The 20,743-nt window shown below is 39.9% G+C and overlaps 2 protein-coding genes across 4 annotated transcripts in view; one reads left to right on the top strand and one right to left on the bottom strand.

Annotated features, from left to right (window-relative positions):
- Nucleotides 1-20,743, top strand: part of HMGXB3 (HMG-box containing 3) — a 66,972-nt gene that overhangs the window by 23,751 nt on the left and 22,478 nt on the right. For 2 of the 3 annotated variants that reach the window (XM_043464980.1, XM_043464982.1), the window contains 4 exons: nt 567-665; nt 2,215-2,364; nt 7,386-7,687; nt 8,442-8,569. In XM_043464980.1, the coding sequence (XP_043320915.1) occupies nt 567-665; nt 2,215-2,364; nt 7,386-7,687; nt 8,442-8,569 (679 nt within the window). The remainder of the gene's footprint in view (nt 1-566; nt 666-2,214; nt 2,365-7,385; nt 7,688-8,441; nt 8,570-20,743) is intronic. The other variant, XM_043464981.1, reaches the window with a different exon arrangement.
- On the bottom strand, nt 14,087-14,758 carry LOC122439714 (short transmembrane mitochondrial protein 1-like). Its single transcript, XM_043464992.1, has one exon. The coding sequence runs from the start codon at nt 14,702-14,704 to the stop codon at nt 14,561-14,563; it is 144 nt and encodes a 47-aa protein (XP_043320927.1). The 5' UTR covers nt 14,705-14,758; the 3' UTR covers nt 14,087-14,560.

Below are 20,743 nucleotides of genomic sequence, written 5' to 3'. Positions count from 1 at the left end.
TTTGCATTTTGTGTAGAACATTTGAAAATTTTATAGCTACTGGTAAAATGGGAAACAACCATTATCTTCCCCTCAACCTGTGACATTTTAGTGAATAATCTTTCAGACTTCATTCTTTTTTTTTTTTGGCCGTGCTGAAAAAAATGGGATCTTAGTTCCCTAATCAGGGATCAAACACAGGCCCCTGGCCATGGAAGTGCAGATTCCTAACCACTGGACTGCCAGGGAATTCCACAGACTTCTTTATGTCAGCATAATTCAACCACATATTTGTGTATAGAGCAATTATATGCTTTTCTCACTTGATAGTAGTTGTAAATCTGATTTATAGTGCTACTAATATGCAGTGTTAGAAGCTGTGCAAAGGAATGTGGCAACCTCGGGAGTTGAAAGCGACACTCAACCTTTGGTGGGCTGGTTACTGCTGACTGGCATCCCAGAGGGCTCATTTGGAGCGTAGCTCTACAACTTCCTGGGCAACTGTTTCCTCAAGCTGTTTCAGTACATAGGACCTCAAGAGCTTGACTGAGGCTCGAAAGCACTAAGTAATTTGTTTTGATCTGCAGCTATCAAATGGCCAAGCCAATAGGACCTCTCAGGTGAAAGTTGTGGAGGTCAAGCCTGATATGTTTCCTCCATATAAGTACAGCTGCACTGTCACACTGGTAAGTGGAACTAAGTGATGGGTGGACACAGGGGTGGTTTGGTTGTGTGGTAGAGGGTGAGTAGGAGTCTGAGGGGCATGGGGGGTGGTACTTGGGAGTGAGGGTAGGGTGAAGGCTCGATCATTGATTCGAAACATCTCGTCACTGGAAAAAATCATAGTAGTTACTGAGTGAATCAGCTAGGTTTCTTGTTTTTCCCAAGTGGGATCCATGAAGTGCAGGCCTGCTGACCAAGGTATTTCTCTTGAGAGTAGTTCTCTTGGAAAGTCACTGAGAATTCAGTCCAGCTTCAGCATTCAGCTGTCTTTAGACCTTTTAGTGCTCTACATGTAAGTTTGAGAAATGTATTTTTTTCTCCCTAAAACAGTCACATTCGGTACTAGTATCTGATAGGATTTGAGGAGTGATTTAGTAAAAGCAACTTATTTTGTTCAGCCTGGTGTTTCCCACCAGGGTTTTCTGTCCCCTGCTTTTATTTTTAACATAACATATTAACGTCCCAATAAACGACTGTGTGCCTCTGGGGTCATCCTTTTGCAGGCTAAGCAGCCTGGAGCAGTGAAATAAATACTAGATGTCGGAAGACCTAGTGCAGAAGTGGTTCTGGCTCTACTGCTGGCATGCCACCTGACCTTCAGGCTCTTTCCTTCTCTGGTCCTCAGTTTTCACTGTAAAAATACTCTGTTGGCTTAGAAAGCATGTTTTGGGGCTTCTCTTGCTCAATACTCTCTAATTTTGTTGATCCTTAAGGTACCAACCAGTCAGGTAACCTTTGGCAGTTTCCCTGGAGGAGTGAGATGCACAGATTTTGAGAAAGCAGCTAGATTTTTTAAAATTCATGATTTTTAAAAATTCAAAAACTTCTATTGAGCACATTCTCTGTGCCATGCCCTGTTCTGGGCATTTAGTAGGAACAAGACAACATAGTATGGTGGGTCATTGCCTTGTCCGGCCGTATCTTGGGAAGAGGGTCTCTCTCATCCTGGAGAGCTGCTCAGGCTTCATTTTCCAAAGGCCTAATCACTCCCTTCTTTGTGCTGTCCATCCCTGCACTGTCTCCCCTGTGGCTATGGGAGGCCACTGGGGGCATCAATTGGTGGGGACTGCCCAGGACCCTCTCTTCAGCTGATTAGACTGCAGCTTGTTGTAAGAGCCTCAGTGCCGGAGCTGTGAGCTTGTGGAGGCCACAGGTCACAATATTTCTTCAGATGGAGCTTGAAGTCTTTGGTCCCCCTGGCACTTTGTTAGAATAGACCTGCTTCACTGCTGATTGTCTGGACCCTGAAGGCATTTGAATTTCTGACCTTTGAGATTCAACTCATTTGTTTCACAGATAGGAGGATTTGCCAAAACTGTTCAGGCTATATTAAGACTGAAAGGGGATAACCACAGAAAAAGTATCTTGTTTCAAGGCTCTTTGAGAGCTGGTCTAAATCTGGGTTTGTAATTGCCACTCTCCTCTGTTTTACCAATAGCAAGTCATCCTGATTCTTGGTTCTGCACAGGTGTAAATTGACTTGTAGAATTGAAATGTGGTCTTATTTTTTAGGATTTGGGCCTGGCTACATCACGAGGTCGGGGAAAGTGCAAGAATCCCTCTTGTAGCTATGTCTACACCAACCGGCATAAACCTCGGATTTGTCCCAGCTGTGGTTTTAACCTTGCCAAAGACCGGACTGAGAAAACCACCAAGGTTCTCGTGAGTTCCTTCCCCAAACACACCTCCCAATCTTGGACAGGGCTCTGTTAGCAGTTCAGCTTTAGGAGAAATAAAAGGATTTCTTGGTACATATTGTAGTTAGCACCAGGACTGGAGCCAGGTTCTAGGTTCTGAACCTGGCCAGTGCCTTCTTTCTGGGCTTCCTTATCCTCTTGGCTAAGATAAGGGAGTTTATCAGATACCTTGATCTCCAAGAACCTTCTAGCTCAGTGGACCAAGAGTTCATTCACAGAGAAAAAAATAGCCAACACAGGCCTTAGTGAGGATTCTTAAGAAGAAAGGGTTAGAGAGGTTACATCATTTTAGCTCTGAGGTTGTTGAAGGACCTATAAATAGAATTTTGGTAAATACAGAGTGCCAGCCTCAGGACTTTGTAGATGAGATTGCTGCTACTCAGGTTCCTTGCAGAGCATTTGGCCAACCATAGCATAGCGCTTTACTTCTAGCTGTTTTGGCAGGCCTGCTCCCTGAAGTGGGACCAAACTGCTGGATAGTAAAACACATTCCACTTGACTCCTTAGGGCTTGCTTTTGTTGTTTGTTTGTTTACTGGAACCAGGGAAAATGGGCAGTTTCAGGGGACCTCTGAATTCCACATAGGAATTTTTTTTTAAGTGAACAGAAAGTGTACCTACCTAAGGCAGTGAACAGAATGACTGGGATGAACATAGAGAGAGATCTCAACTCATGCTTTGGAGGGAAAGAGGATGGCTCACAGAGCAGGTCAGGATCCAAAATGGAGCCTGGCCCCTCCAGATCTAACCCACACCTCACGAGATGTGCAGGATGTGGGTGGGAGGGAAAGGTGTGCAATATCCTCAAGGATAGGCATGAGTAGATGTGAGGAGGTAGGCAGTCTGATGTTCCATTGGGTTAGAGGAGAGAGTGTATAGGGAGGAGTATGGAAAAGACGTCTTAAAAGATTGGGACCGTGTATCATGGAGGATCTTTAATGCTAAGACTAGGCAGTTTGTTTTTCAGGCAGTGGGGTTATACTGAATGTCCTTGAGCCATGGAGAGGCCCAGAAGGTTATGTCAGGAGGTCAGGGGGTTTGTGAGTGGACAGAACTAGGTTAGGGAGGATTTCTTCAAGCTCAGTTTTCTGTGTATATGGGAGGGAGGGGGTTTTCTGGCAGTGAATCTCACCCCTAATCTTCAGATCTCTTTCTGTGCTCGAGGTAGTATTCTGAGGTTATTGTGAGAAAGAGAAGTGGAACTAAAAGGAAAACACTGAGAATAGGAGTTGAGAGACCTGCTTGGAAGTGACCCTAAGTTGCTTGCTTTCCCTATCCTGAATTTTAGTTTCCCCATCAGTAAAACAAAGCAGGCAAGGTGGATTAGATCTGGGCCTTCTATTCTTGGGGCCGTGAGCACTAGAGAAAACTCGAGTTAAGCTTCGAGGAGTCTCAACACTGCATGTGGAGTGCTTCCATACCTTCTGTCACATTCTGTTACACAGGGTGCCCTCTGCTGGCAGTGAGCTTTTCCTTCTGATTTCCCCATGTGGTTAATGTGCTCCTCTTCACAGCACATCAACCACACTATGTCTTTTTTTTTTTCCTTCAAGAAAGTGAATGTTATTTAATAAACAGGGATAATTCCAGTGCAATATAAAGAAAATTGATTTAGATCTATAAATTTATACCCCAGATTATACCCCAGGGTATAAATTTTGTACCCCAGATTAACTTTTTGTTTGTTTGAACTATTTCCTAAGTCAGTTTCCAGAATAAAACTTTCAGTGCTCACATACAAACATACATCTACATGGTTCTTGACAAGTGTTGGGACTCAAATTCAGAACAGATACTTTTGACAAATACGAGAATACATATTCCCAGAATTAAACAAAATATCTGAAATAAAGCCCGTCTGAAACATCACACATTCTATAATTATAACAGATAAAATTAGAGATAACCTGTGTCTACCATTGAAATAAAATAAATTGTAATGTCATCCAGTCCTATCACTTCATGGCAAATAGATGGGGAAAATGTGCAAACAGTATCAGATTTCATTTTCTTGGGTTCCAAAATCACTGCGGACGGTGACTGCAGCCACAAAATTAAAAGATGCTTGCTCCTTGGAAGAAAAGCTGTGACAAATCTAGACGGCGTATTAAAAAGCCAGAGACATCACTTTGCCACCAGAGGTCTATTGGCAGACCTTTAGTCAAAGCCATGGTTTTTCCAGTAGTCATGTTTGGATGTGACAGTTGGACTATAAAGAACACTGAGTGCTGAAGAATTGATGCTTTTGAACTGTGATGCTGGAGACTCTCTAGAGTCCCTTGGACAGCAAGGAGATCAAACCAGTCAATCCTAAAGGAAATTAGTCCTGAATTTTCATTGGTATTGAAGCTCCAGTACTTTGGCCACCTGATGTGAAAAGCCAACTCATTGGAAAAGACCCTGATGCTGGAAAAGACTGAGAGCAAGAGTAGAAGGGGATGACAAGGGATGAGATGTTTGGATGACATCACTGACTCAATGGGATAGGAGTTTGAGCAAACTCAGGGAAATATTGAAGGACAGGAAGCCCGGCATGCTGCAGTTCATGAGGTCGCAGAGAGTCAAACACGACTTAGTGACAGAACGATAATTAAATATTATTAATAGTAAATTATTAATGCATGAAAAGATTAAGATTAGTCTACAAAATGGAAATAATTTCTGATAAGTGTAAAAAATTCAGATGTTCTGGGTACTTTGCTTCAGTTCAGTTGCCCAGTCACATCCGACTCTTTGCAACCCCATGGACTGCAGCACACCAGGCCTCCCTGTCCATCACCAACTCCCAGAGTTTACCCAAACTCATGTTCATTGACTTGGTGATGCCATCCAACCATCTCATCCTCTGTCGTCCCCTTCTCCTCCCGCCCTCTATCTTTCTCAGCATCAGAGTTTTTCAAATGAGTCAGTTCTTCGCATCAGGTGGCCAAAGTATTGGAGTTTCAGCTTCAACATCAGTACTTTGCTTACTATAAAACTGTGGATATAAACATTCTTTCCTGTTCACCTGAAACTATTAGAACATTGTTAATCGACTGCACCCCAATACAAAATAAAAAGTTTAAAACAAAAAGATTCTAAGGAAACAAATAGAAAATGTTGATGACACCCTGTCTTGACACCCTTTTAGTTCCCTGTAAGACCACAATCACTTGTCAGGCAAGTGTAATCTGTTGGCCCATACTCCTTTTTCTTTCTGGCCACGTGGCTTGTGGGATCTTAGTTCCCCAACCAGAGGTTGAACCCAGGCCCTTGGCAGTGAGAGCACAGAGTTCTAACCACTGGTCCCAGGGAATTGCCAGTCCCCATATTTCTAATGCTGGAGCTTGCATATATAATGTGTCAGTGATTATGGAATGGAATTGGGTCCTGTGTAGGTAGATGCTCTGAATTCCTTTTTCCTATTTTATTGTAGCTGTCGATGTGGCTTGCATTATGAAAGTGGATGTTGGTCTCTACTGGTGAAGTGACTTAGCTTTTCTTGGTCATACAAGAATTATCTGGGGACCTTTTGACAGTTGATTTCAAGTCCCACTCTTTTTTATTTTCTTTTTTCTTTAGCTAGCTGGTAGCTGCCTGTCCCCATGACCCTCATCTTCATACATTCCCTCACATTCTAATTGTCTAAATTTTAGAGAAACAAAAGAAAATAATTGTTTTCCACAAAACACTGTTCAGAAACCCAAGGACCTTTAAGTTTATGTGCCTTCTCTTTGGAGCCCCCTGGTGACCATACATTTCCTATGCAGTTTGTCACCAGTGGCTGTAATTAAGACTGCAGTATCTCTGGGCTGGAATGGTCTTCTTTCCTTTCCATCTTTCATCTGTGTTTCAGAGCCAAAGGGTAGTATCATCCCATGGTTCAACATAGTCGTAAATGAGAAAACACACAGCGTCCTGGGGCAACTCATTCTAGTGTCACTCAGCTCTTCTATAGCCATTCATTCAAATTCATTTTTTCAGCAAGCATGTATTGAAAGCCTGTTATGGGTCAGCTTTGGGGGATACAAAGATGAATAAGACATGCCCACTTCCTTTTAGGAGCTTACAGTCTAGCTTAGGGGGAAGATAGGTAACCAAACTATTACAGATAGCAAGACAAGAGTTGTCACAGGTATACTGAGTTAATAAGTTGTTATGCAGTTAACCTCCATGAAACAACATATAATATGTCCAGCAAATATGAGTTAGCATCTTTTGTGTGCCCTCAGTGGTGGTATTAGAAATTCAGTAAATAAGCAGGGGAGAGAACAATGACTTGCCGCCTATGAGAAAATGAAATATGCAGTAAAGGAGTGGACTATAGGAGCGTGAAGGATCGAGTGATTGATGCTACATTTGCACAGATCAGGGAAGGACCTCCATTGAAAAGGGACCTGTATAAGAAGGACCTGTTTCAGAGACCGTTTCAGAACCTTGTTTCCTGGAAGCCTCTGATTGGTGTATAAAGTTCCCTTGTATTCAGAAGCCACACGGTGTTAAAAATAAATGCTTAAGCTCTACAGGTGCCTGTTTATGTATCAAAACTACCATTCATAGAGTTTTTGTTGCATGCTGAATACTTTACTTGCACTATCTCATTTACTCTGCAACAACTCTAGGAGATTATTAGTATCTTGATCCCTCATTTTTGGAGGTATTGCAGGGGGTTACCCATTTACAACTCTTCAGTGGCGTATCCAGAATTGAACCCCTGGTCTGTTATCCTCCAAACCTCACAGCTGGTGAATGGGAGCAGAATCTTGAAACCATTACCAAGAGGTGTATATAATCCTCTTATTTTACTGGTAGAGAAATAGTGCCAGGGAGAGAAAACTCTTGCTGTGAGTTATACAGTGAGTTATTAGCTGAGTGGCTTAGGGACCTAGGTTTCCCACCTCAATCGTAGGCCCTTCCCTTTGCCAGTCACACCCTCTCATGGTTTTAGCCCATGGCCACCTCTTTTTTGCCCTTGATGGTGTTTCGTGATGGATCTACTCTCTTCCAGGAGGCAAGCTCACCACTCCCGGATGTGTTAAGTGCCACAGAGCCCCTGAGCGCAGCCCAGAGGGAGATCCAGCGCCAGTCAACACTGCAGCTGCTGCGCAAAGTCCTGCAGATTCCTGAGAATGAGTCAGAGCTGGCCGAGGTCTTCTCTTTGATTCATGAACTCAATAGCTCTCGGCTTGTCCTGTCCAACGTGAGTGAGGAGACGGTCACCATCGAGCAAACCTCTTGGTCAAATTACTACGAGTCTCCATCCACGCAGTGCCTTCTCTGTAGCAGCCCATTATTCAAAGGGGGACAAAAGTAAGCACCCTTTTCAGATTTACCCTCCCCTTGCTGCCCCATCTTACTTAACCTGTATCACCCCTTTCTTCAAATACAATTAAGGCTATAACCTTTGCAGATGTTCTTTTCAGCTTTTCTTAGGTTTCCTTTACATTTGCAATCACCAAAAATAAAATTATAATAATAATAGTGATTATTATTTCTATTGAAATGATACTATCCCCAGCTTAGGATTTAGTTTACTTCTGGACTACCCGGTAAAATGCTTGGATTTGGGAATTCATTGAGTGAGTGAGTGAAGTCACTCAGTTGTGTCCGACTCTGCAGCCCCATGGACTATATAGCCCACCAGGCTCCTCTGTCCATGGGATTTTCCAGGCAAGAGTACTGGAGTGGGTTGCCAGTGGCTCAGTCATGTCCGACTCTTTGTGATCCCATAGACTGTAGCTTGACAGTCTTCTCTGTTCATGGGATTCTCCAGGCAAGAATACTGGAGTGGATTGCCATTCCCTTCTCCGTGGGAGTTCATTAGGCTTGTTAAATTGGATAATAAGTTCAGAATTGCGTTAACTTTAGGGGTGATTCCATAAGCCCAATTCCAACAAAGGAGGAACACCCACCTAAGAAAATCCTTGGAGCACAAGGTCCAGCACCTTCATTTCCTACTACATTTAAAGTCTTGAGTTTGCTGTTGATCACCGAGCCTAGGAAGTGCATTAAAAGGTTGATTTTCCTTTTCCTTCTTTTTTTTTTTTAATATTCTTGGTACTAGCTCCCCGGCGGGGCCCCAGGAGTGCTGGCTGCTGACAGCCAGTTGGCTGCAGGTCGTGACTGCTCAGGTGAAGATGTGTCTGAATCCCCATTGTCTGGCCCTGCACAGCTTCATGGACATCTATACAGGTGGGTGCCAGCCTTTTTACCCTCAAAGGACATGTTTGAGGACAGCCTCTGGGTCAGACCTCTGGTCCTGTGAGCATTGGATTTTCCCTCAGATGAGGCTTCTGAGGAAGAAGACATCTTTGCTCCTGGATAGCCCAGCCCCAGAAGATTATGTTTATCTCTGAAGTGTTAGGACTCTCTTATTAGGGCTCTTTTAAACAAAGTTAAGTTTAAAATAACAGATCTTCGTTGTGGAAAAAACAAAACGCTGACAAGTAAAAAGAAAAAACTAAAAATCAGTAATAATCCTACTGTCATGAGAGTAATATTCAACATTGTATTCTGTAGTCTTTCAGATGTGTTTTTCATCCCTACAGAATAAAAGAAGGTATAGGATTTATAGGTTTAACAGTTTTTCTTTGAACAAAAATGGGATTGTGCTGGATGTTGTTTTGGAGTGTTGTTTTTAAATTTCACAATGTATCATAGGTATCTTCTTGTGCTGGCAAGTGGCAAAATGCATCCCATTTTTAAGGAGAAATATATGACCCTGTTCCATTTTAGAGTTCTCTTTATAATTAAGTCTTTGTGTACAGCCTTAATTATTTCCTTTGGACAGATGCTCAAAAGTGGAATTGCTTTTCCTCTATTCATCAGCATCATTCATTGAACATTGACCATGTACTAACCATTTTGAGAATTTGAATCTTGAGTTTTATATGTAGAATTGAGTGCTGAAGATGAAGTGTTTATTATTCTCCTTGTCTTCAGAACCTTATGGTGCCTTATTTTGAATTCATGCTTTTAATGTCTTATATTGCCAGACTGAACTTGTACTACTTCAACAACTAATGAGAGTGCCATTTCCCTGCAGTCTGTCTCAGCCTATAGCACTTGGAGTCTCTCTTTTTTTAAAAAAAATATTTAACTTTATGTTTTATATGTGCATGCAGTAAACTTTGTTGTTATGCAGTTCTGAGTTCTGACAAATGCACTGAGTTTTGTAACTGCCACCACAATCAGTATATAGAACAGTTTCATCACCTCCAAAGCATTCTCTTTTAATGTCCCTTTTAATAACGCCATTCTCTCTTAATGACCCCTCACCCCTAACCTCTGGCAACCGTTTGATAGTTTCTTCATTCCATATATTTCTATCTTTCCAGAATGTCATATAAATCTATAGTGAATAGTGTTTTGAGTCTGGCTTCTTTTACTATATATATATGTCTTTGAAGTTCATCCATATCGTTCTGTGTATCAGTAGATTTTCCTTTTTATTGTTGAGTAGTTTTGTATTGTGTAGAGCACCACACTTGATTGTTCATTCCTTGAGGAATGTTTGGATTTTTACCTATTTTGACAGTTGTATTCATAACTGTAAACATTCATGTATAGGCTTTTGTTTAAACTTAAATTTTCATTTTATTTTGGGTAAATACCCTAGGAGTCACATTGCTGGGCCATGTGGTAAGTGTGTATTTAGTTTTATGAGAAATCACCAAACCAATTACTTATGTTGGTGCCATTTTGTGTTCCCTCTAATGATGGGTGAGAATTCCAATTTGCTTCATATGTCAGCACTTGGTATTATCTATTTTGTGTGTGTATGTTTCAGCCATTCTGATAGGTGTGTGTAGTAATAACTTAATGTGGTCTCGATTTGTATTTAAGACTAATGAAGTTGAGCATCTTTTTGTGGGTTTATTTGCCATCTGTGTGTCTTTGGTGAAGTACCTGTTCCATCTTTGGCCCATTGAACTGGGTAGTTTTCTTGCTGTTGAGTTTTGAATGTTCCCTATATATTCTCATATACATCCTTTGTCAGGTAAGTGATTTGCAGATATTTTATTACGTTTGTGGCTTATATTCTCATTCTCCTAACAGAATCTTCCATAGAGCAAAAATTTTCAAGTATGATAAAGACCAATTGATTAAATTTTATTTTAGCAATTGTTTTGATGTTATTGCTGTCTTTATCTAGGTGACGATCATAAATATTTTTCCTACGTTTTCTGGTAAAAGCTGTATAATTTATGGTTTTTGTCTGTAATCCATTTTTAATTCATTTTTACATAAAGTGTGAGGTCCAGATTGAGGTTTATTTTTTCCATGTGGACATCCATTTATTCCACTGTTTGTTAAAAAGTAGTCCTTTCTGCTTTGGATTGCCTTTGCTACTTAATTGAAAAACAGCTTAGTCATGTGTATGTAGGTCGGTTTCATTGGTTGTGTTGTCTGTCCTTTTGCCAGTACCACTTGTCTTGAATACTGTTGCTTTGTAGTAACTCTTATCCTTTGGGTAGTGTAAATTCTCCAACCTTGTTCTTCTTGAATTGTTTTAACTCTTTTTGTTTCTTTGCATTCCCATATGAATTTTAGAATCAACTTGTTAGTATTTACAGAATCCTTCTAGAATTCTAATTGGAATTGTGTTAAATCTGTAGACCAGTTTGCAGAAGTTTGGCATGCTTAAAAATATTCTAATACATGACATAGTCTGTCTTTCTATTTGATTAGGTGGTGTTTTTTTTTTTTTCATCAGTGTTTCATTGTTTTTAGCATGTAGGTCCTGTAGGTATTTTGTTAGATTTATACCCAGGCATTTAATTTTGTTCAGTGTTAAATGACATGGTTCAATTTCTAACTGTTCAGTGCTAGTATAGAAACATAATTGGGTTTTATCTATTGAACTTTATTCAATGACCTTGTAAAACTCACTTATTAACTTTAAGAACTTTAGTAGATTAGCATTATAATTTCTTTCCTGGCATGGTTTTTTTTCCTTAATATATGTATTTTATTGAAGTATAGTTGACTTACAGTGTTTCAGGTACACAGCGAGGTGATTCAGTTATACATATACACATATAATATTTTTGAAATTATTTTCCATTATAGGTTATTACAAAGTACTAACTATAAAGTTAGTACTATAAAGTGCTATAAAGTAGACCTTCATTGTTTGTTGCACATTTAGTTCTTTAAATTAAATATAGCATTCTATTCATGGTAAGTCAAACAAGTGGAATCAAAATGTCATAAATTTTTTAGTTAGGCAAAAATTCATAAGTTTTCTAAAATATATACATTATGCTTACTTATGAGAAAGATTGAAGGCAGGAGGAGAAGGGGACAACAGAGGATAAGATGGTTGGATGGCATCACCAACTCGATAGACATGAGTTTGAGCAAGCTCCAGGAGTTGGTGATGGACAGGGAAGCCTGGAGTGCTGCAGTCCATGGTGTTGCAGAGTCAGACACGACTGAGTGAGTGAACTGAAGTGGTTTGGCGGTGCTGACTTCTGTTAACTTTTGCTTTGTCTGGAAAACTTTTGATTTCTCCATCAAATCTGAAGGAGAGTCTTGCTGGTTAGAGTAGTCTTGGTTGTAGGTTCTTTCTTTTCACCACTTTAAATATATCATGCCGTTCCCTTCTGGCTTGTAGAGTTTCTGTTGAGAAATCAGCTGATAGCCTGATTGGGAGTTCCTTTGTATGTTATTTGTCATTTTTCCCTTTTTGCTTTAATATTTTATGTTTGTCTTCAACTATTATCAGTTTGATTAGTATGTGTTTTGATGTATTCCTTCTTGGGTTTATCATGCCCTGGACATGTTTGGGAAGTTTTCAGCTGTTATTTCTTCAAATATTTCTCGGGTCCTTTCTCGCTCTCTCCTTATGGGACCCCTGTAATGCGAATGTTGGTGCATTTAATGTTGTCCCAGAGGTCTCTGAGGCTGTCTTCATTGCTTTTCACTTTTTTTTCCTATATTCTGTTCTGTGGCAGTGATTTCCACCATTCTGTCCTCCAGCTCATTTATCTATTTTGCCTCAGTTATTCTGCTATTGATTCCTTCTAGTGTATTATTCATCTCTGTTTGTTCTTTAGTTCTTCTAGGTCTTTGGTAAACATTTCTTGCATCTTCTCCATTGTTTTCCCAAGATCCTGGATCATCTTCACTATCATTATTCTGAACTCTTTTTCTGGAAGGTTGCCTATCTCCACTTCATTTAGTTGTTTTTCTGGAGTTTTATCTTGTCCCTTCATCTGGGACATGTGCTTAGTTGCTCCATCCTGTCCAACTCTTTGTGACCCCATGGACTGTAGCCCACCAGGCTTCTCTGTCCAAAGGGATTCTCCAGACAAGAATACTGGAGTGGGTTGCCGTGCCCTTCTCCAGGGAATCTTCCCAACCCAGGGATTGAACCCAGGTCTCCTGCATTACAGGCAGATTCTTTAACCGTCTGAGCCACCAGGGAAGCCTCACTAAGTCATGTCCGACTCTCGTGACCTCATGGACTGTAGCCTGCCAGGCTCCTCTGTCCAGGGATTCTCCAGGCAAGAATACTGGAGTGGGTTGCCATTTCCTTACCCAGGGGATCTTCCCGACCCAGGAATTGAACCAAGGTCTCCTGCATTGCTGGCAGATTCTTTATGGATTGAGCTACAAGGGAAGCTCCTCGTCTTGGACATAACTTTCTGCTTTTTATCGTGATTAACTTTCTGTAATATGGTTTTTGTTTTAGCTGCTATGGGACTGTGCTTCTTTTTGCTCTTCTGGTGGATGAGGCTAAGAGGCTTGTATAAACTTCCTCAAGGGAGGGAATGGCAATGGGAAAAACTGGGTCTTGCTTTGGTGGGCAGGGCCTTCCTTGCTCAGTAAAGCTTTAATCCAATCATCTGATGGGTGGGGTTGCACTCCTTCCCCGGTAGTTTGACCCAGCCTTGGGGTCTACAGGCTCTATGGTAGGGTTAATGGTGAACTTCAAGAGGGTTTACGCTAAGGGGGAACTTCCTGGTCTGATGTTGCCAGTGCCCCTGTCCCTGTGGTGAGCCTCTGCCAACCCATGCCTCCACAGGAGACCCTCCAACTCTAGCAAGTAGTTTTGGTTCAGTCTTCTGTTGGGTCACTATTCCTTTCTTCTGGGTCTTGGTGTGGGCAAGATTTTGTTTGTGCCCTCCAAGACTAGAGTCTGTAGTTCCCCCAGTCCTGTGGAAGTCCTATAATCAAATCCCACTGGCCTTAAAGGCCAGATTGGCAGGGGGTTCCCAGGCCCTTTTCAAACCCCCAGGCTGGGAAGCCTGACATGAAATTCAGAACCTTTACAACAGTGGGAGAACTTCGTTTGGTATTATTGTGCTCCAGTTTGTGGGTCACCCACCCAGCAGATATGGGATTTCATTTTATTGTGTTTGCACCTCTTCTACCATCTCACTGAAGCTTCTTCTTTGTCTTTGGATGTGGGGTATCTTATTTTGATGGGTTCCAGCTTCTTCCTGTCAATGGTTGTTTAACAGCTAGTTGCAATTTTGGTGTTCTTGCAGGAGATGAGCACATACCTTCTACTCTGCCATCTTGAACCATAAGTCCTTCCTCATCATTATAATTCTTTCAGCTTTGTCAATTTGATACATAGAAACTGTTACATCACTGCTTTTCTTTAAACTTATTTTTTATTAAAGCATAGTTGATTTATAATGTTAATTTCTGCTCTACAGCAAAGTGACATAGTTATACACACACACATATATATCCTTTTTTTTTTTTTTTTAGCTTCCAGATTTTCATTTTAATTACTACTGTGAAACAACATAATTTAGTACCAAACGTTTAAAAACCCATTATAATTACCAGACTCTGAAACACGCATTATTTGGATCTCATCAACTACACAAAACTCATCCATTTTTCTTTTGGAAAAGGTAGTAGAAATCTCAAAGAATAAGGGAGAGACTACTAACTAAAGGTATGATAACTAATCGAGTACCATGATTCCATTCTCAGGACCTCCCAAGAGGCTGGAAGGAGGAAGGGAAGAAGTGAGGATGTTGGAGAAATAAGGGTCGTTCTTAACTTCTGGTCCCTTTTGTGCTGTAAGGCAATGCAAGGTCTAGCGAAAACGAAAACTGCTGAGGCTGGAGATTAAAACAAAAGCTTTTGGTTCAGACGGTAAAGGAGGCCCTGGAGAACAGTAGACAGTTTATCCAGAAGGCAGTGCTGGAGTTGGCTTCAGCAACTAGGGAGTTTCTTCTTAGCGTCCACGTCTTTTTTAATTTCTTCAAGTTTTTTAGCCAGGTTTGGTATGTCATAGTTTTGAGCCAGATACATTCCCACCACATTGCCGAGAGTAAATCCAAGTAAGAACTGGAGCATAGTGTCGGCAAGGAGGGCGCGAAAGGCGGCTGCAGCTCCGAGGGCTGTCGGGACCTACCTCCTATATCCTTTTTTATATTCTTCTTCATTATGGTTTATCCCAGGATATTGAATATAGTTTCCTGTACTTTATAGTAGGACCTTGTTATTTATCCAGTCTATATGTAATAGTTTGCATCTTCTAACTCCAGATTCCCAGTCCATCCCTCCCCGACTCCCTCCCCCACAAGTCTGTTCTCTGTGTCTGAGGCTGTTTCTGTTTCATACATAGGTTCATTTGTGCTGTTTTAGATTACACATATAAGTGATATCATATGGTATTTGTCTTTCTCTTTCTGACTTCACTTAGTATGATGATCTCTAGTTGCATCCTTATTGCTGCAAATGGCATTATTTTGTTCTTTTTTATGGCTGAGTAGTATTCTGTGTGTGGAGAAGGCAATGGCACCCCACTCCAGTAGTCTGGCCTGAAAAATTTCATGGATGGAGGAGCCTGGTAGGCTGCAGTCCATGGGGTCGCTAAGAGTCGGACACAACTGAGCGACTTCACTTTCACTTTTCACTTTCACACATTAGAGAAGGAAATGGCAACCCACTCCAGTGTTCTTGCCTGGAGAATCCCAGGGACGGGGGGCCTGGTGGGCTACCGTCTATGGGGTCACACAGAGTCAGACACGAACTGATGTGACTTAGCAGCAGCAGCAGTATTCTTTGTGTGGAGAAGGCAATGGCAGCCCACTCCAGTAGTCTTGCCTGAAAAATCCCACGGATGGAGGAGCCTGGTAGGCTGCCGTCTATGGGATCATACAGAGTCAGACATGACTGAAGTGACTTAGCAGCAGCAGCAGCAGTATTCTGTGTGTGTGTGAGTGTGTGTCTGTGTATCCATCCATCCTTCTTTGTTCATCCTTCTCGTGGATATTTCGGTTGTTTTCACGTCTTGGCTGTTGTGAATACTGCTGCTGCAGGGGTACGTGTATTCTTTCACACCATGTTTTCCTCTGGATATATGCCCAGGAGTGGGATTGCTGGATTATATGGTAGTTCTATTTTTAGTTTTCCATAGTGGCCACACCAGTTTTCATTCCACCAGTGGAGGGGGTAGTTCCCTTTTCTCCTCACAGTCTCCAGCTTTTATTGTATATAACCCTTTTTCTTTTCTTTTTTTGATCTTTCATTCTGTGTCTAGACTTTTTAATGGTGGCCATTCTGACTGATGTGAGGTGGTACCTCATTGTAGTTTTGATTTGCATTTCTCTAATAATGATGTTGAGCGTCTTTTCATGTACCTATTGGCCATCTGCATGTCACCTTTGGTAAATGTCTGTTTAGGTCTTCTGCTTATTTTTCAGTTAGGTGGTTTAGTTTGTTGTTGTTAAGCTACATGAGCTGTTTGTATGTCTTTGAGAGTAAGCCCTGTTGGTCACATTGTTCACCGAAATTTTCTCCCATTTCATAGGTTATCTTTTCCTTTTGTTTGTGGTTTCCTTTACTCTGCAAAAGCTTGTTAATTTGACTAAATCCCATTTGTTTACTTTTTTAAAATTTTTATTGACCTGGCAACTGACCTAAGAAAACTCTGTTACAATTTTTGCCAGAGAATGTTTTGCCTGTGATCTCTTCTAGGAGTTTTATAATGTCTTATATTTAACTCTGTAAGCCATTTTGAGTTTATTTTTGTGGATGGTATGAGGGTGTGTTCTCACTTCATTGATTTACATGCAGCTGTCCAACTTTCCCAGCACCACTTGGCTGAAGAGACTGTCTTTTTCCCATTTTATATTCTTGCCACCTCTGACCATAGGTGTGTGGGTTTATTTCTGGGCTCTCTATTCTGTTCCATTGATCTGTGTGTCTGTTTTTGTACCAATACCACAGTGTTGATTACTGTAGCTTTGGGGCATTGTCTGAAGTCTGGAAGGGTTGTGCCTGCTGCTTTGTTATTTTCCTTCAGGGTCTTTCATTGTCCCATATAAATCTTAGGATTATTTGTTCTAGTGAAAAATATCCTGGGTAATGTGATAGGGATCACATTAAATATGTAGATTGCTTTGGATAGTTGCCATTTTAATAATATTAATTCTTCCAACCAAGAACATGGGATATCATTCCATTTCTTTGAATCATCTTCAGTTTCCTTATTAATATTTTATAACTCTCAGTGTAGAAGTCTTTCACCTCCTTAGGTGAAAGTATTCTTAAGTATTTTATTTATTTATTTTTGGGGGAGTGTGGTTTTTAAAGGTATTATTTTTTTACATTACCTTTCTGCTACTTCACTGTTAGTGTAAAGAACTGCAACCAATTTCTGTGGGTTAATCTTGTATCCTGCTGCCTTGCTTAATTCATTTATCAATTCTAACTGTTTTTTTCTGAAGTCTTCAGGGTTTTCTGTGTATAGCATCATGTTATCTGCATATAGTGGTGACAGTTTTACCTCTTCCCTTCCAATTTTTATTTCTTCTCTGATTGCTGTGGCTAGGACTTCCAATACTATGTTGAATAGAAGTGGTGAGAGTGGGCATCCTTGTCTTGTTCCACATTTTAGTGGAAAGGCTTCCAGCTTTTCATTGTTGGGTATTATATCATTTGTGGGTTTATCGTAAATAGCTTTTATTATATTGAGATATGTTCCCTTTATATGCATTTTGTTAAGTCTTTTTTTTTTTTTATCGTGAATGGATGTTGAATTTTGTCAAGTGTGTTTTCTGCATCTGTTGAGATGATTACATGTTTTTTCTCTTCTGTTGATGTGGTGTAGCATATTAATTGATTTGTGTATATTGAACCATCCTTGTGAATTTGAAATGAACCTCCTTGGTCATGGTATCTGATCTTTTCTATGTATTGTTGGATTTGGTTAGTGTTTTTGTTGAGAATTCTTACATCTATATTCATCACGGATATTGACCTACAGTTTTCCTTTTTTGGCATTACCTTTGTTTGGTTTTGGTATCAGGGTGGTGGTGGCTTCGTATAATATCTTTGGGAATGTTCCCTCTGCTTTGGTATTTTGAAAGAGTTTGAGAAGGGTCAGTAGAAGTTCTTCTTTATATGTTTGGTATTGTTTGCCTGTGGAGCCATCTGATCCTGGACTTTAGTTTGTAGATAGTTTTTTGGTTTTGTTTTTTCCCCTACATAGTCTATTTCAGTTCTAGTAATCAGTCTGTTCAAATATGGATTTCTTCTTGATTCAATTTTGGTGAGCTGTATGTTTCTAGAAATTTGTCCATTTCTTCTAGTTTGTCAAATTTGTTGGTATATAATTGTTTGTAGGATTCTGTTCTGGTTTTTGTATTTCAGCAGTATCAGTTGCTATTTCTTCTTTGTTTCTTATTTTGTTTATCTGGGTTCTTCCTCTTTTCTTGGTGAGCCTGGCCAGAAGTTGGGCAATTTTGTTTACCTTTTCAAAGAACCAGCACTTGGTTTTATTGATTTCATTCTATTATTTAATCTTGTTTTATTTCTTCTCTCATCTTTATTATTTCCTTCCTTCTGCTGAGTTTAGGCTTTGCTTGTTCTTATTTTTCTCAGCCTTTTAGGTGGTAATTTAGGTTGCTTACTTGAGATTTTTCTTGTTTTTTGAGGAAGGCCTGTATAGCTGTGGGCTTTCCTAGCTTAAAGAACTTTTTCGCTCCCTTGTATAGATTTTGTATGATTGTGTTTTCATTGTTGCTTGTCTCAAGGTATTTTTAATTTTCCTTTTTGATTTACATATTGATCCATTGCCTTTTTAGTAAAATGCTTTCATTCTTCATGTAATTTTTTTCTCACTTGTTTTCCTGTGGTTGCTTTCTGGTTTCATTCTACTGTAGATCAGAGAAGATTGTTTGAAGTGATTTTTATGCTCTTAAATTCCCTGAGGTTGGTTTTGTGCCCTAGTATGTGGTCAGTCCTAGAGAATGTTGCATGTACACTGGAAAATAATGTGTATTATTATTTTTTTAATGTAATATCCTGAAATAATTGTCTCATAATTGTTGTATCATTTTGGGTTTCTGTTGTCTTACTGATTTTCTGTCTAGAAGATCTGTCCATTGATGTGAATGAGGTGTTAAAAGTTTCCTGCTATTGTATGCCTGTAAGTTTCTCCTTTTATGTCTGTTAATGTTTGCTTTATATAATTAGATGCTCCTATAGAGGGTTCATATATGTTAATGGATGTAATATCCTCTTCTTGTATGACCCTTTTTATCATTATATAAGGTCTAGCTTTCTTTATGGCCTTTGTTTTAAAGCCTGTTTTATCTGGTAGGAGTATGCAACCCCCTGCTTTCTTGTCATTTCTGTTTGCGTGAAATATCTTTTCCCATCCCTTAACGTTAAATCTGTGTATGTGCTTTTCCCTAAAGTGAATCTTATAGGCAATATGTTGTAGGCTCTTGTTTTTTAATCCAGTCTACCACCTTGTGTTTTGACTGGAACATTTAGTTCATTGATACTTAAGGTAATTATTGATAAAATATGTATTTATTGCCATTTTAAACCTTGTTTTCCTATTGGCTCTATGTTTCCTCTTTGTTCCTTTTTATCATATTTTTTGTGGCTTGATGATTTCCTTTTATGTTATGCTTGTGTTCTCTGTTTTTTATGAGTCTTTTGTATGCTTTTGATCTGTGGTTACCCTGTTTTTCAAGTATGTTAACCCCTTCCTATATCTACTTGCTTTAGACTGATAGTCATATTGGCTCAAACACATTCTTTTTTAAAAAAAGAATCTAAATGTTTTTACTCCTCTCCGCCACATTTTATTTTACATCTTCTTGTTTATCCTTTTGCTGTTCCTTGTGTTTATCTTCACTTTCACAAATAAGATTTTTTTGTGCTTTACTTTCCCATTGTGACTTCCTTTTTTGTGTACCTTTCTTGCTTTTCTATTTAGAGAAGATCTTTCAATATTTCTTTTATGGTAGGTGTAGTATTGCTATATTCTTTTGGTATTTGCTTGTCTGAGAAATTCTTTATTTCTTCTCCTATTCTAAGAAATAATGTTGCTGGGTATAATATTCTAGGTTGCTTTGAATGTATTTTGCCACTCCTGGCCTTCATAGTAGCCGAATCAGTCATAGGCACACCCATGTCTCTTCCTTCCCTGCCATTTTTATTGTCTTGGCATAGGTATGTTTGGGTTCATCTTGTTTGGGACCTTCTGCTTCTTGTATCTGTTTATCTGTTTCCTTCTTTAGGTTTGGAAGGTTTTTAACCATAATTTATTCAAATACATTTTTGATCTTTTTCCTTCTGCAGTCCCTATTATGCATAGACGAGCATGCTTTAGGTTATCCCATAGGTCTCTTATATTGCTGTCATTTTTGATTTCACCTTCTGTCTCCTGTTTTGATTGGATGATTTCCATTATTCTGTCTTCCAGATCACTTACTCATTCTTCTGCATTATTCTGCTGTTCATTGCCTTTAGCTCATCTTTTGTCTCAGCAAATGAATTTTCTAACTTTTCTTGGCTACTCCTTATAGTTTCTAGTTCCTTTTTACAGTAATCTGTGTTTCTGTTGATGGCCTTTCTGTTAATTCCTTCAGAATTTTTATTACTACTCTTTTGAACTCAATTTCAGATTGAAAACATCTTTTATTGTTTGTTCCTTCAAGGGAATTCTCTTGGTCTTTTAACTGGGAACGGTTCCTATGCTTGTTCATTTTACTTACCTTTCTCTTACTGTATGAGTTTAGGAGAAACAATTATCTACCATAGTCTTGGAACACTATATGTGGGAGCATCCTTGTATAAGCTTGTATGGGTTTAATATTTTTGTTGCTTTTAGTTTGGATGCTTGTTACCTCTTTGCTTAGCCCATGCTTGCCGTCATCCTTATGATAGGGAGTATGAAGGTATAGTGGCCTACCTGTGCTCCTGGGGCCGCATGCTAGCAGCGGGGGCAGTGATTGGTGCTTGCTCGTGCATGTCTTAGCAGTAGGGGTGGCCTGCGCATACCTCTGGAGCTTGTGATGGCAGCGGCAGCTCATGTTGGCTCCTGGAGCTTGTATAGGTAGTGTCCTGTTGACTGAGAACATGTGTGGGGAA

The sequence above is a fragment of the Cervus canadensis genome, chromosome 4 (assembly GCF_019320065.1).
Source record: "Cervus canadensis isolate Bull #8, Minnesota chromosome 4, ASM1932006v1, whole genome shotgun sequence".
In the NCBI taxonomy this organism is placed as follows: domain Eukaryota; kingdom Metazoa; phylum Chordata; class Mammalia; order Artiodactyla; family Cervidae; genus Cervus; species Cervus canadensis.
The sequence above is the reverse complement of the archived record's forward strand: the minus strand, read 5'-3'. Positions and strand labels throughout refer to the sequence as shown.

Excerpts from the sequence above, each read along its gene's own strand:
- LOC122439714 (XM_043464992.1), bottom strand. The coding sequence starts at position 14,704 with ATGCTCCAGTTCTTACTTGGATTTACTCTCGGCAATGTGGTGGGAATG.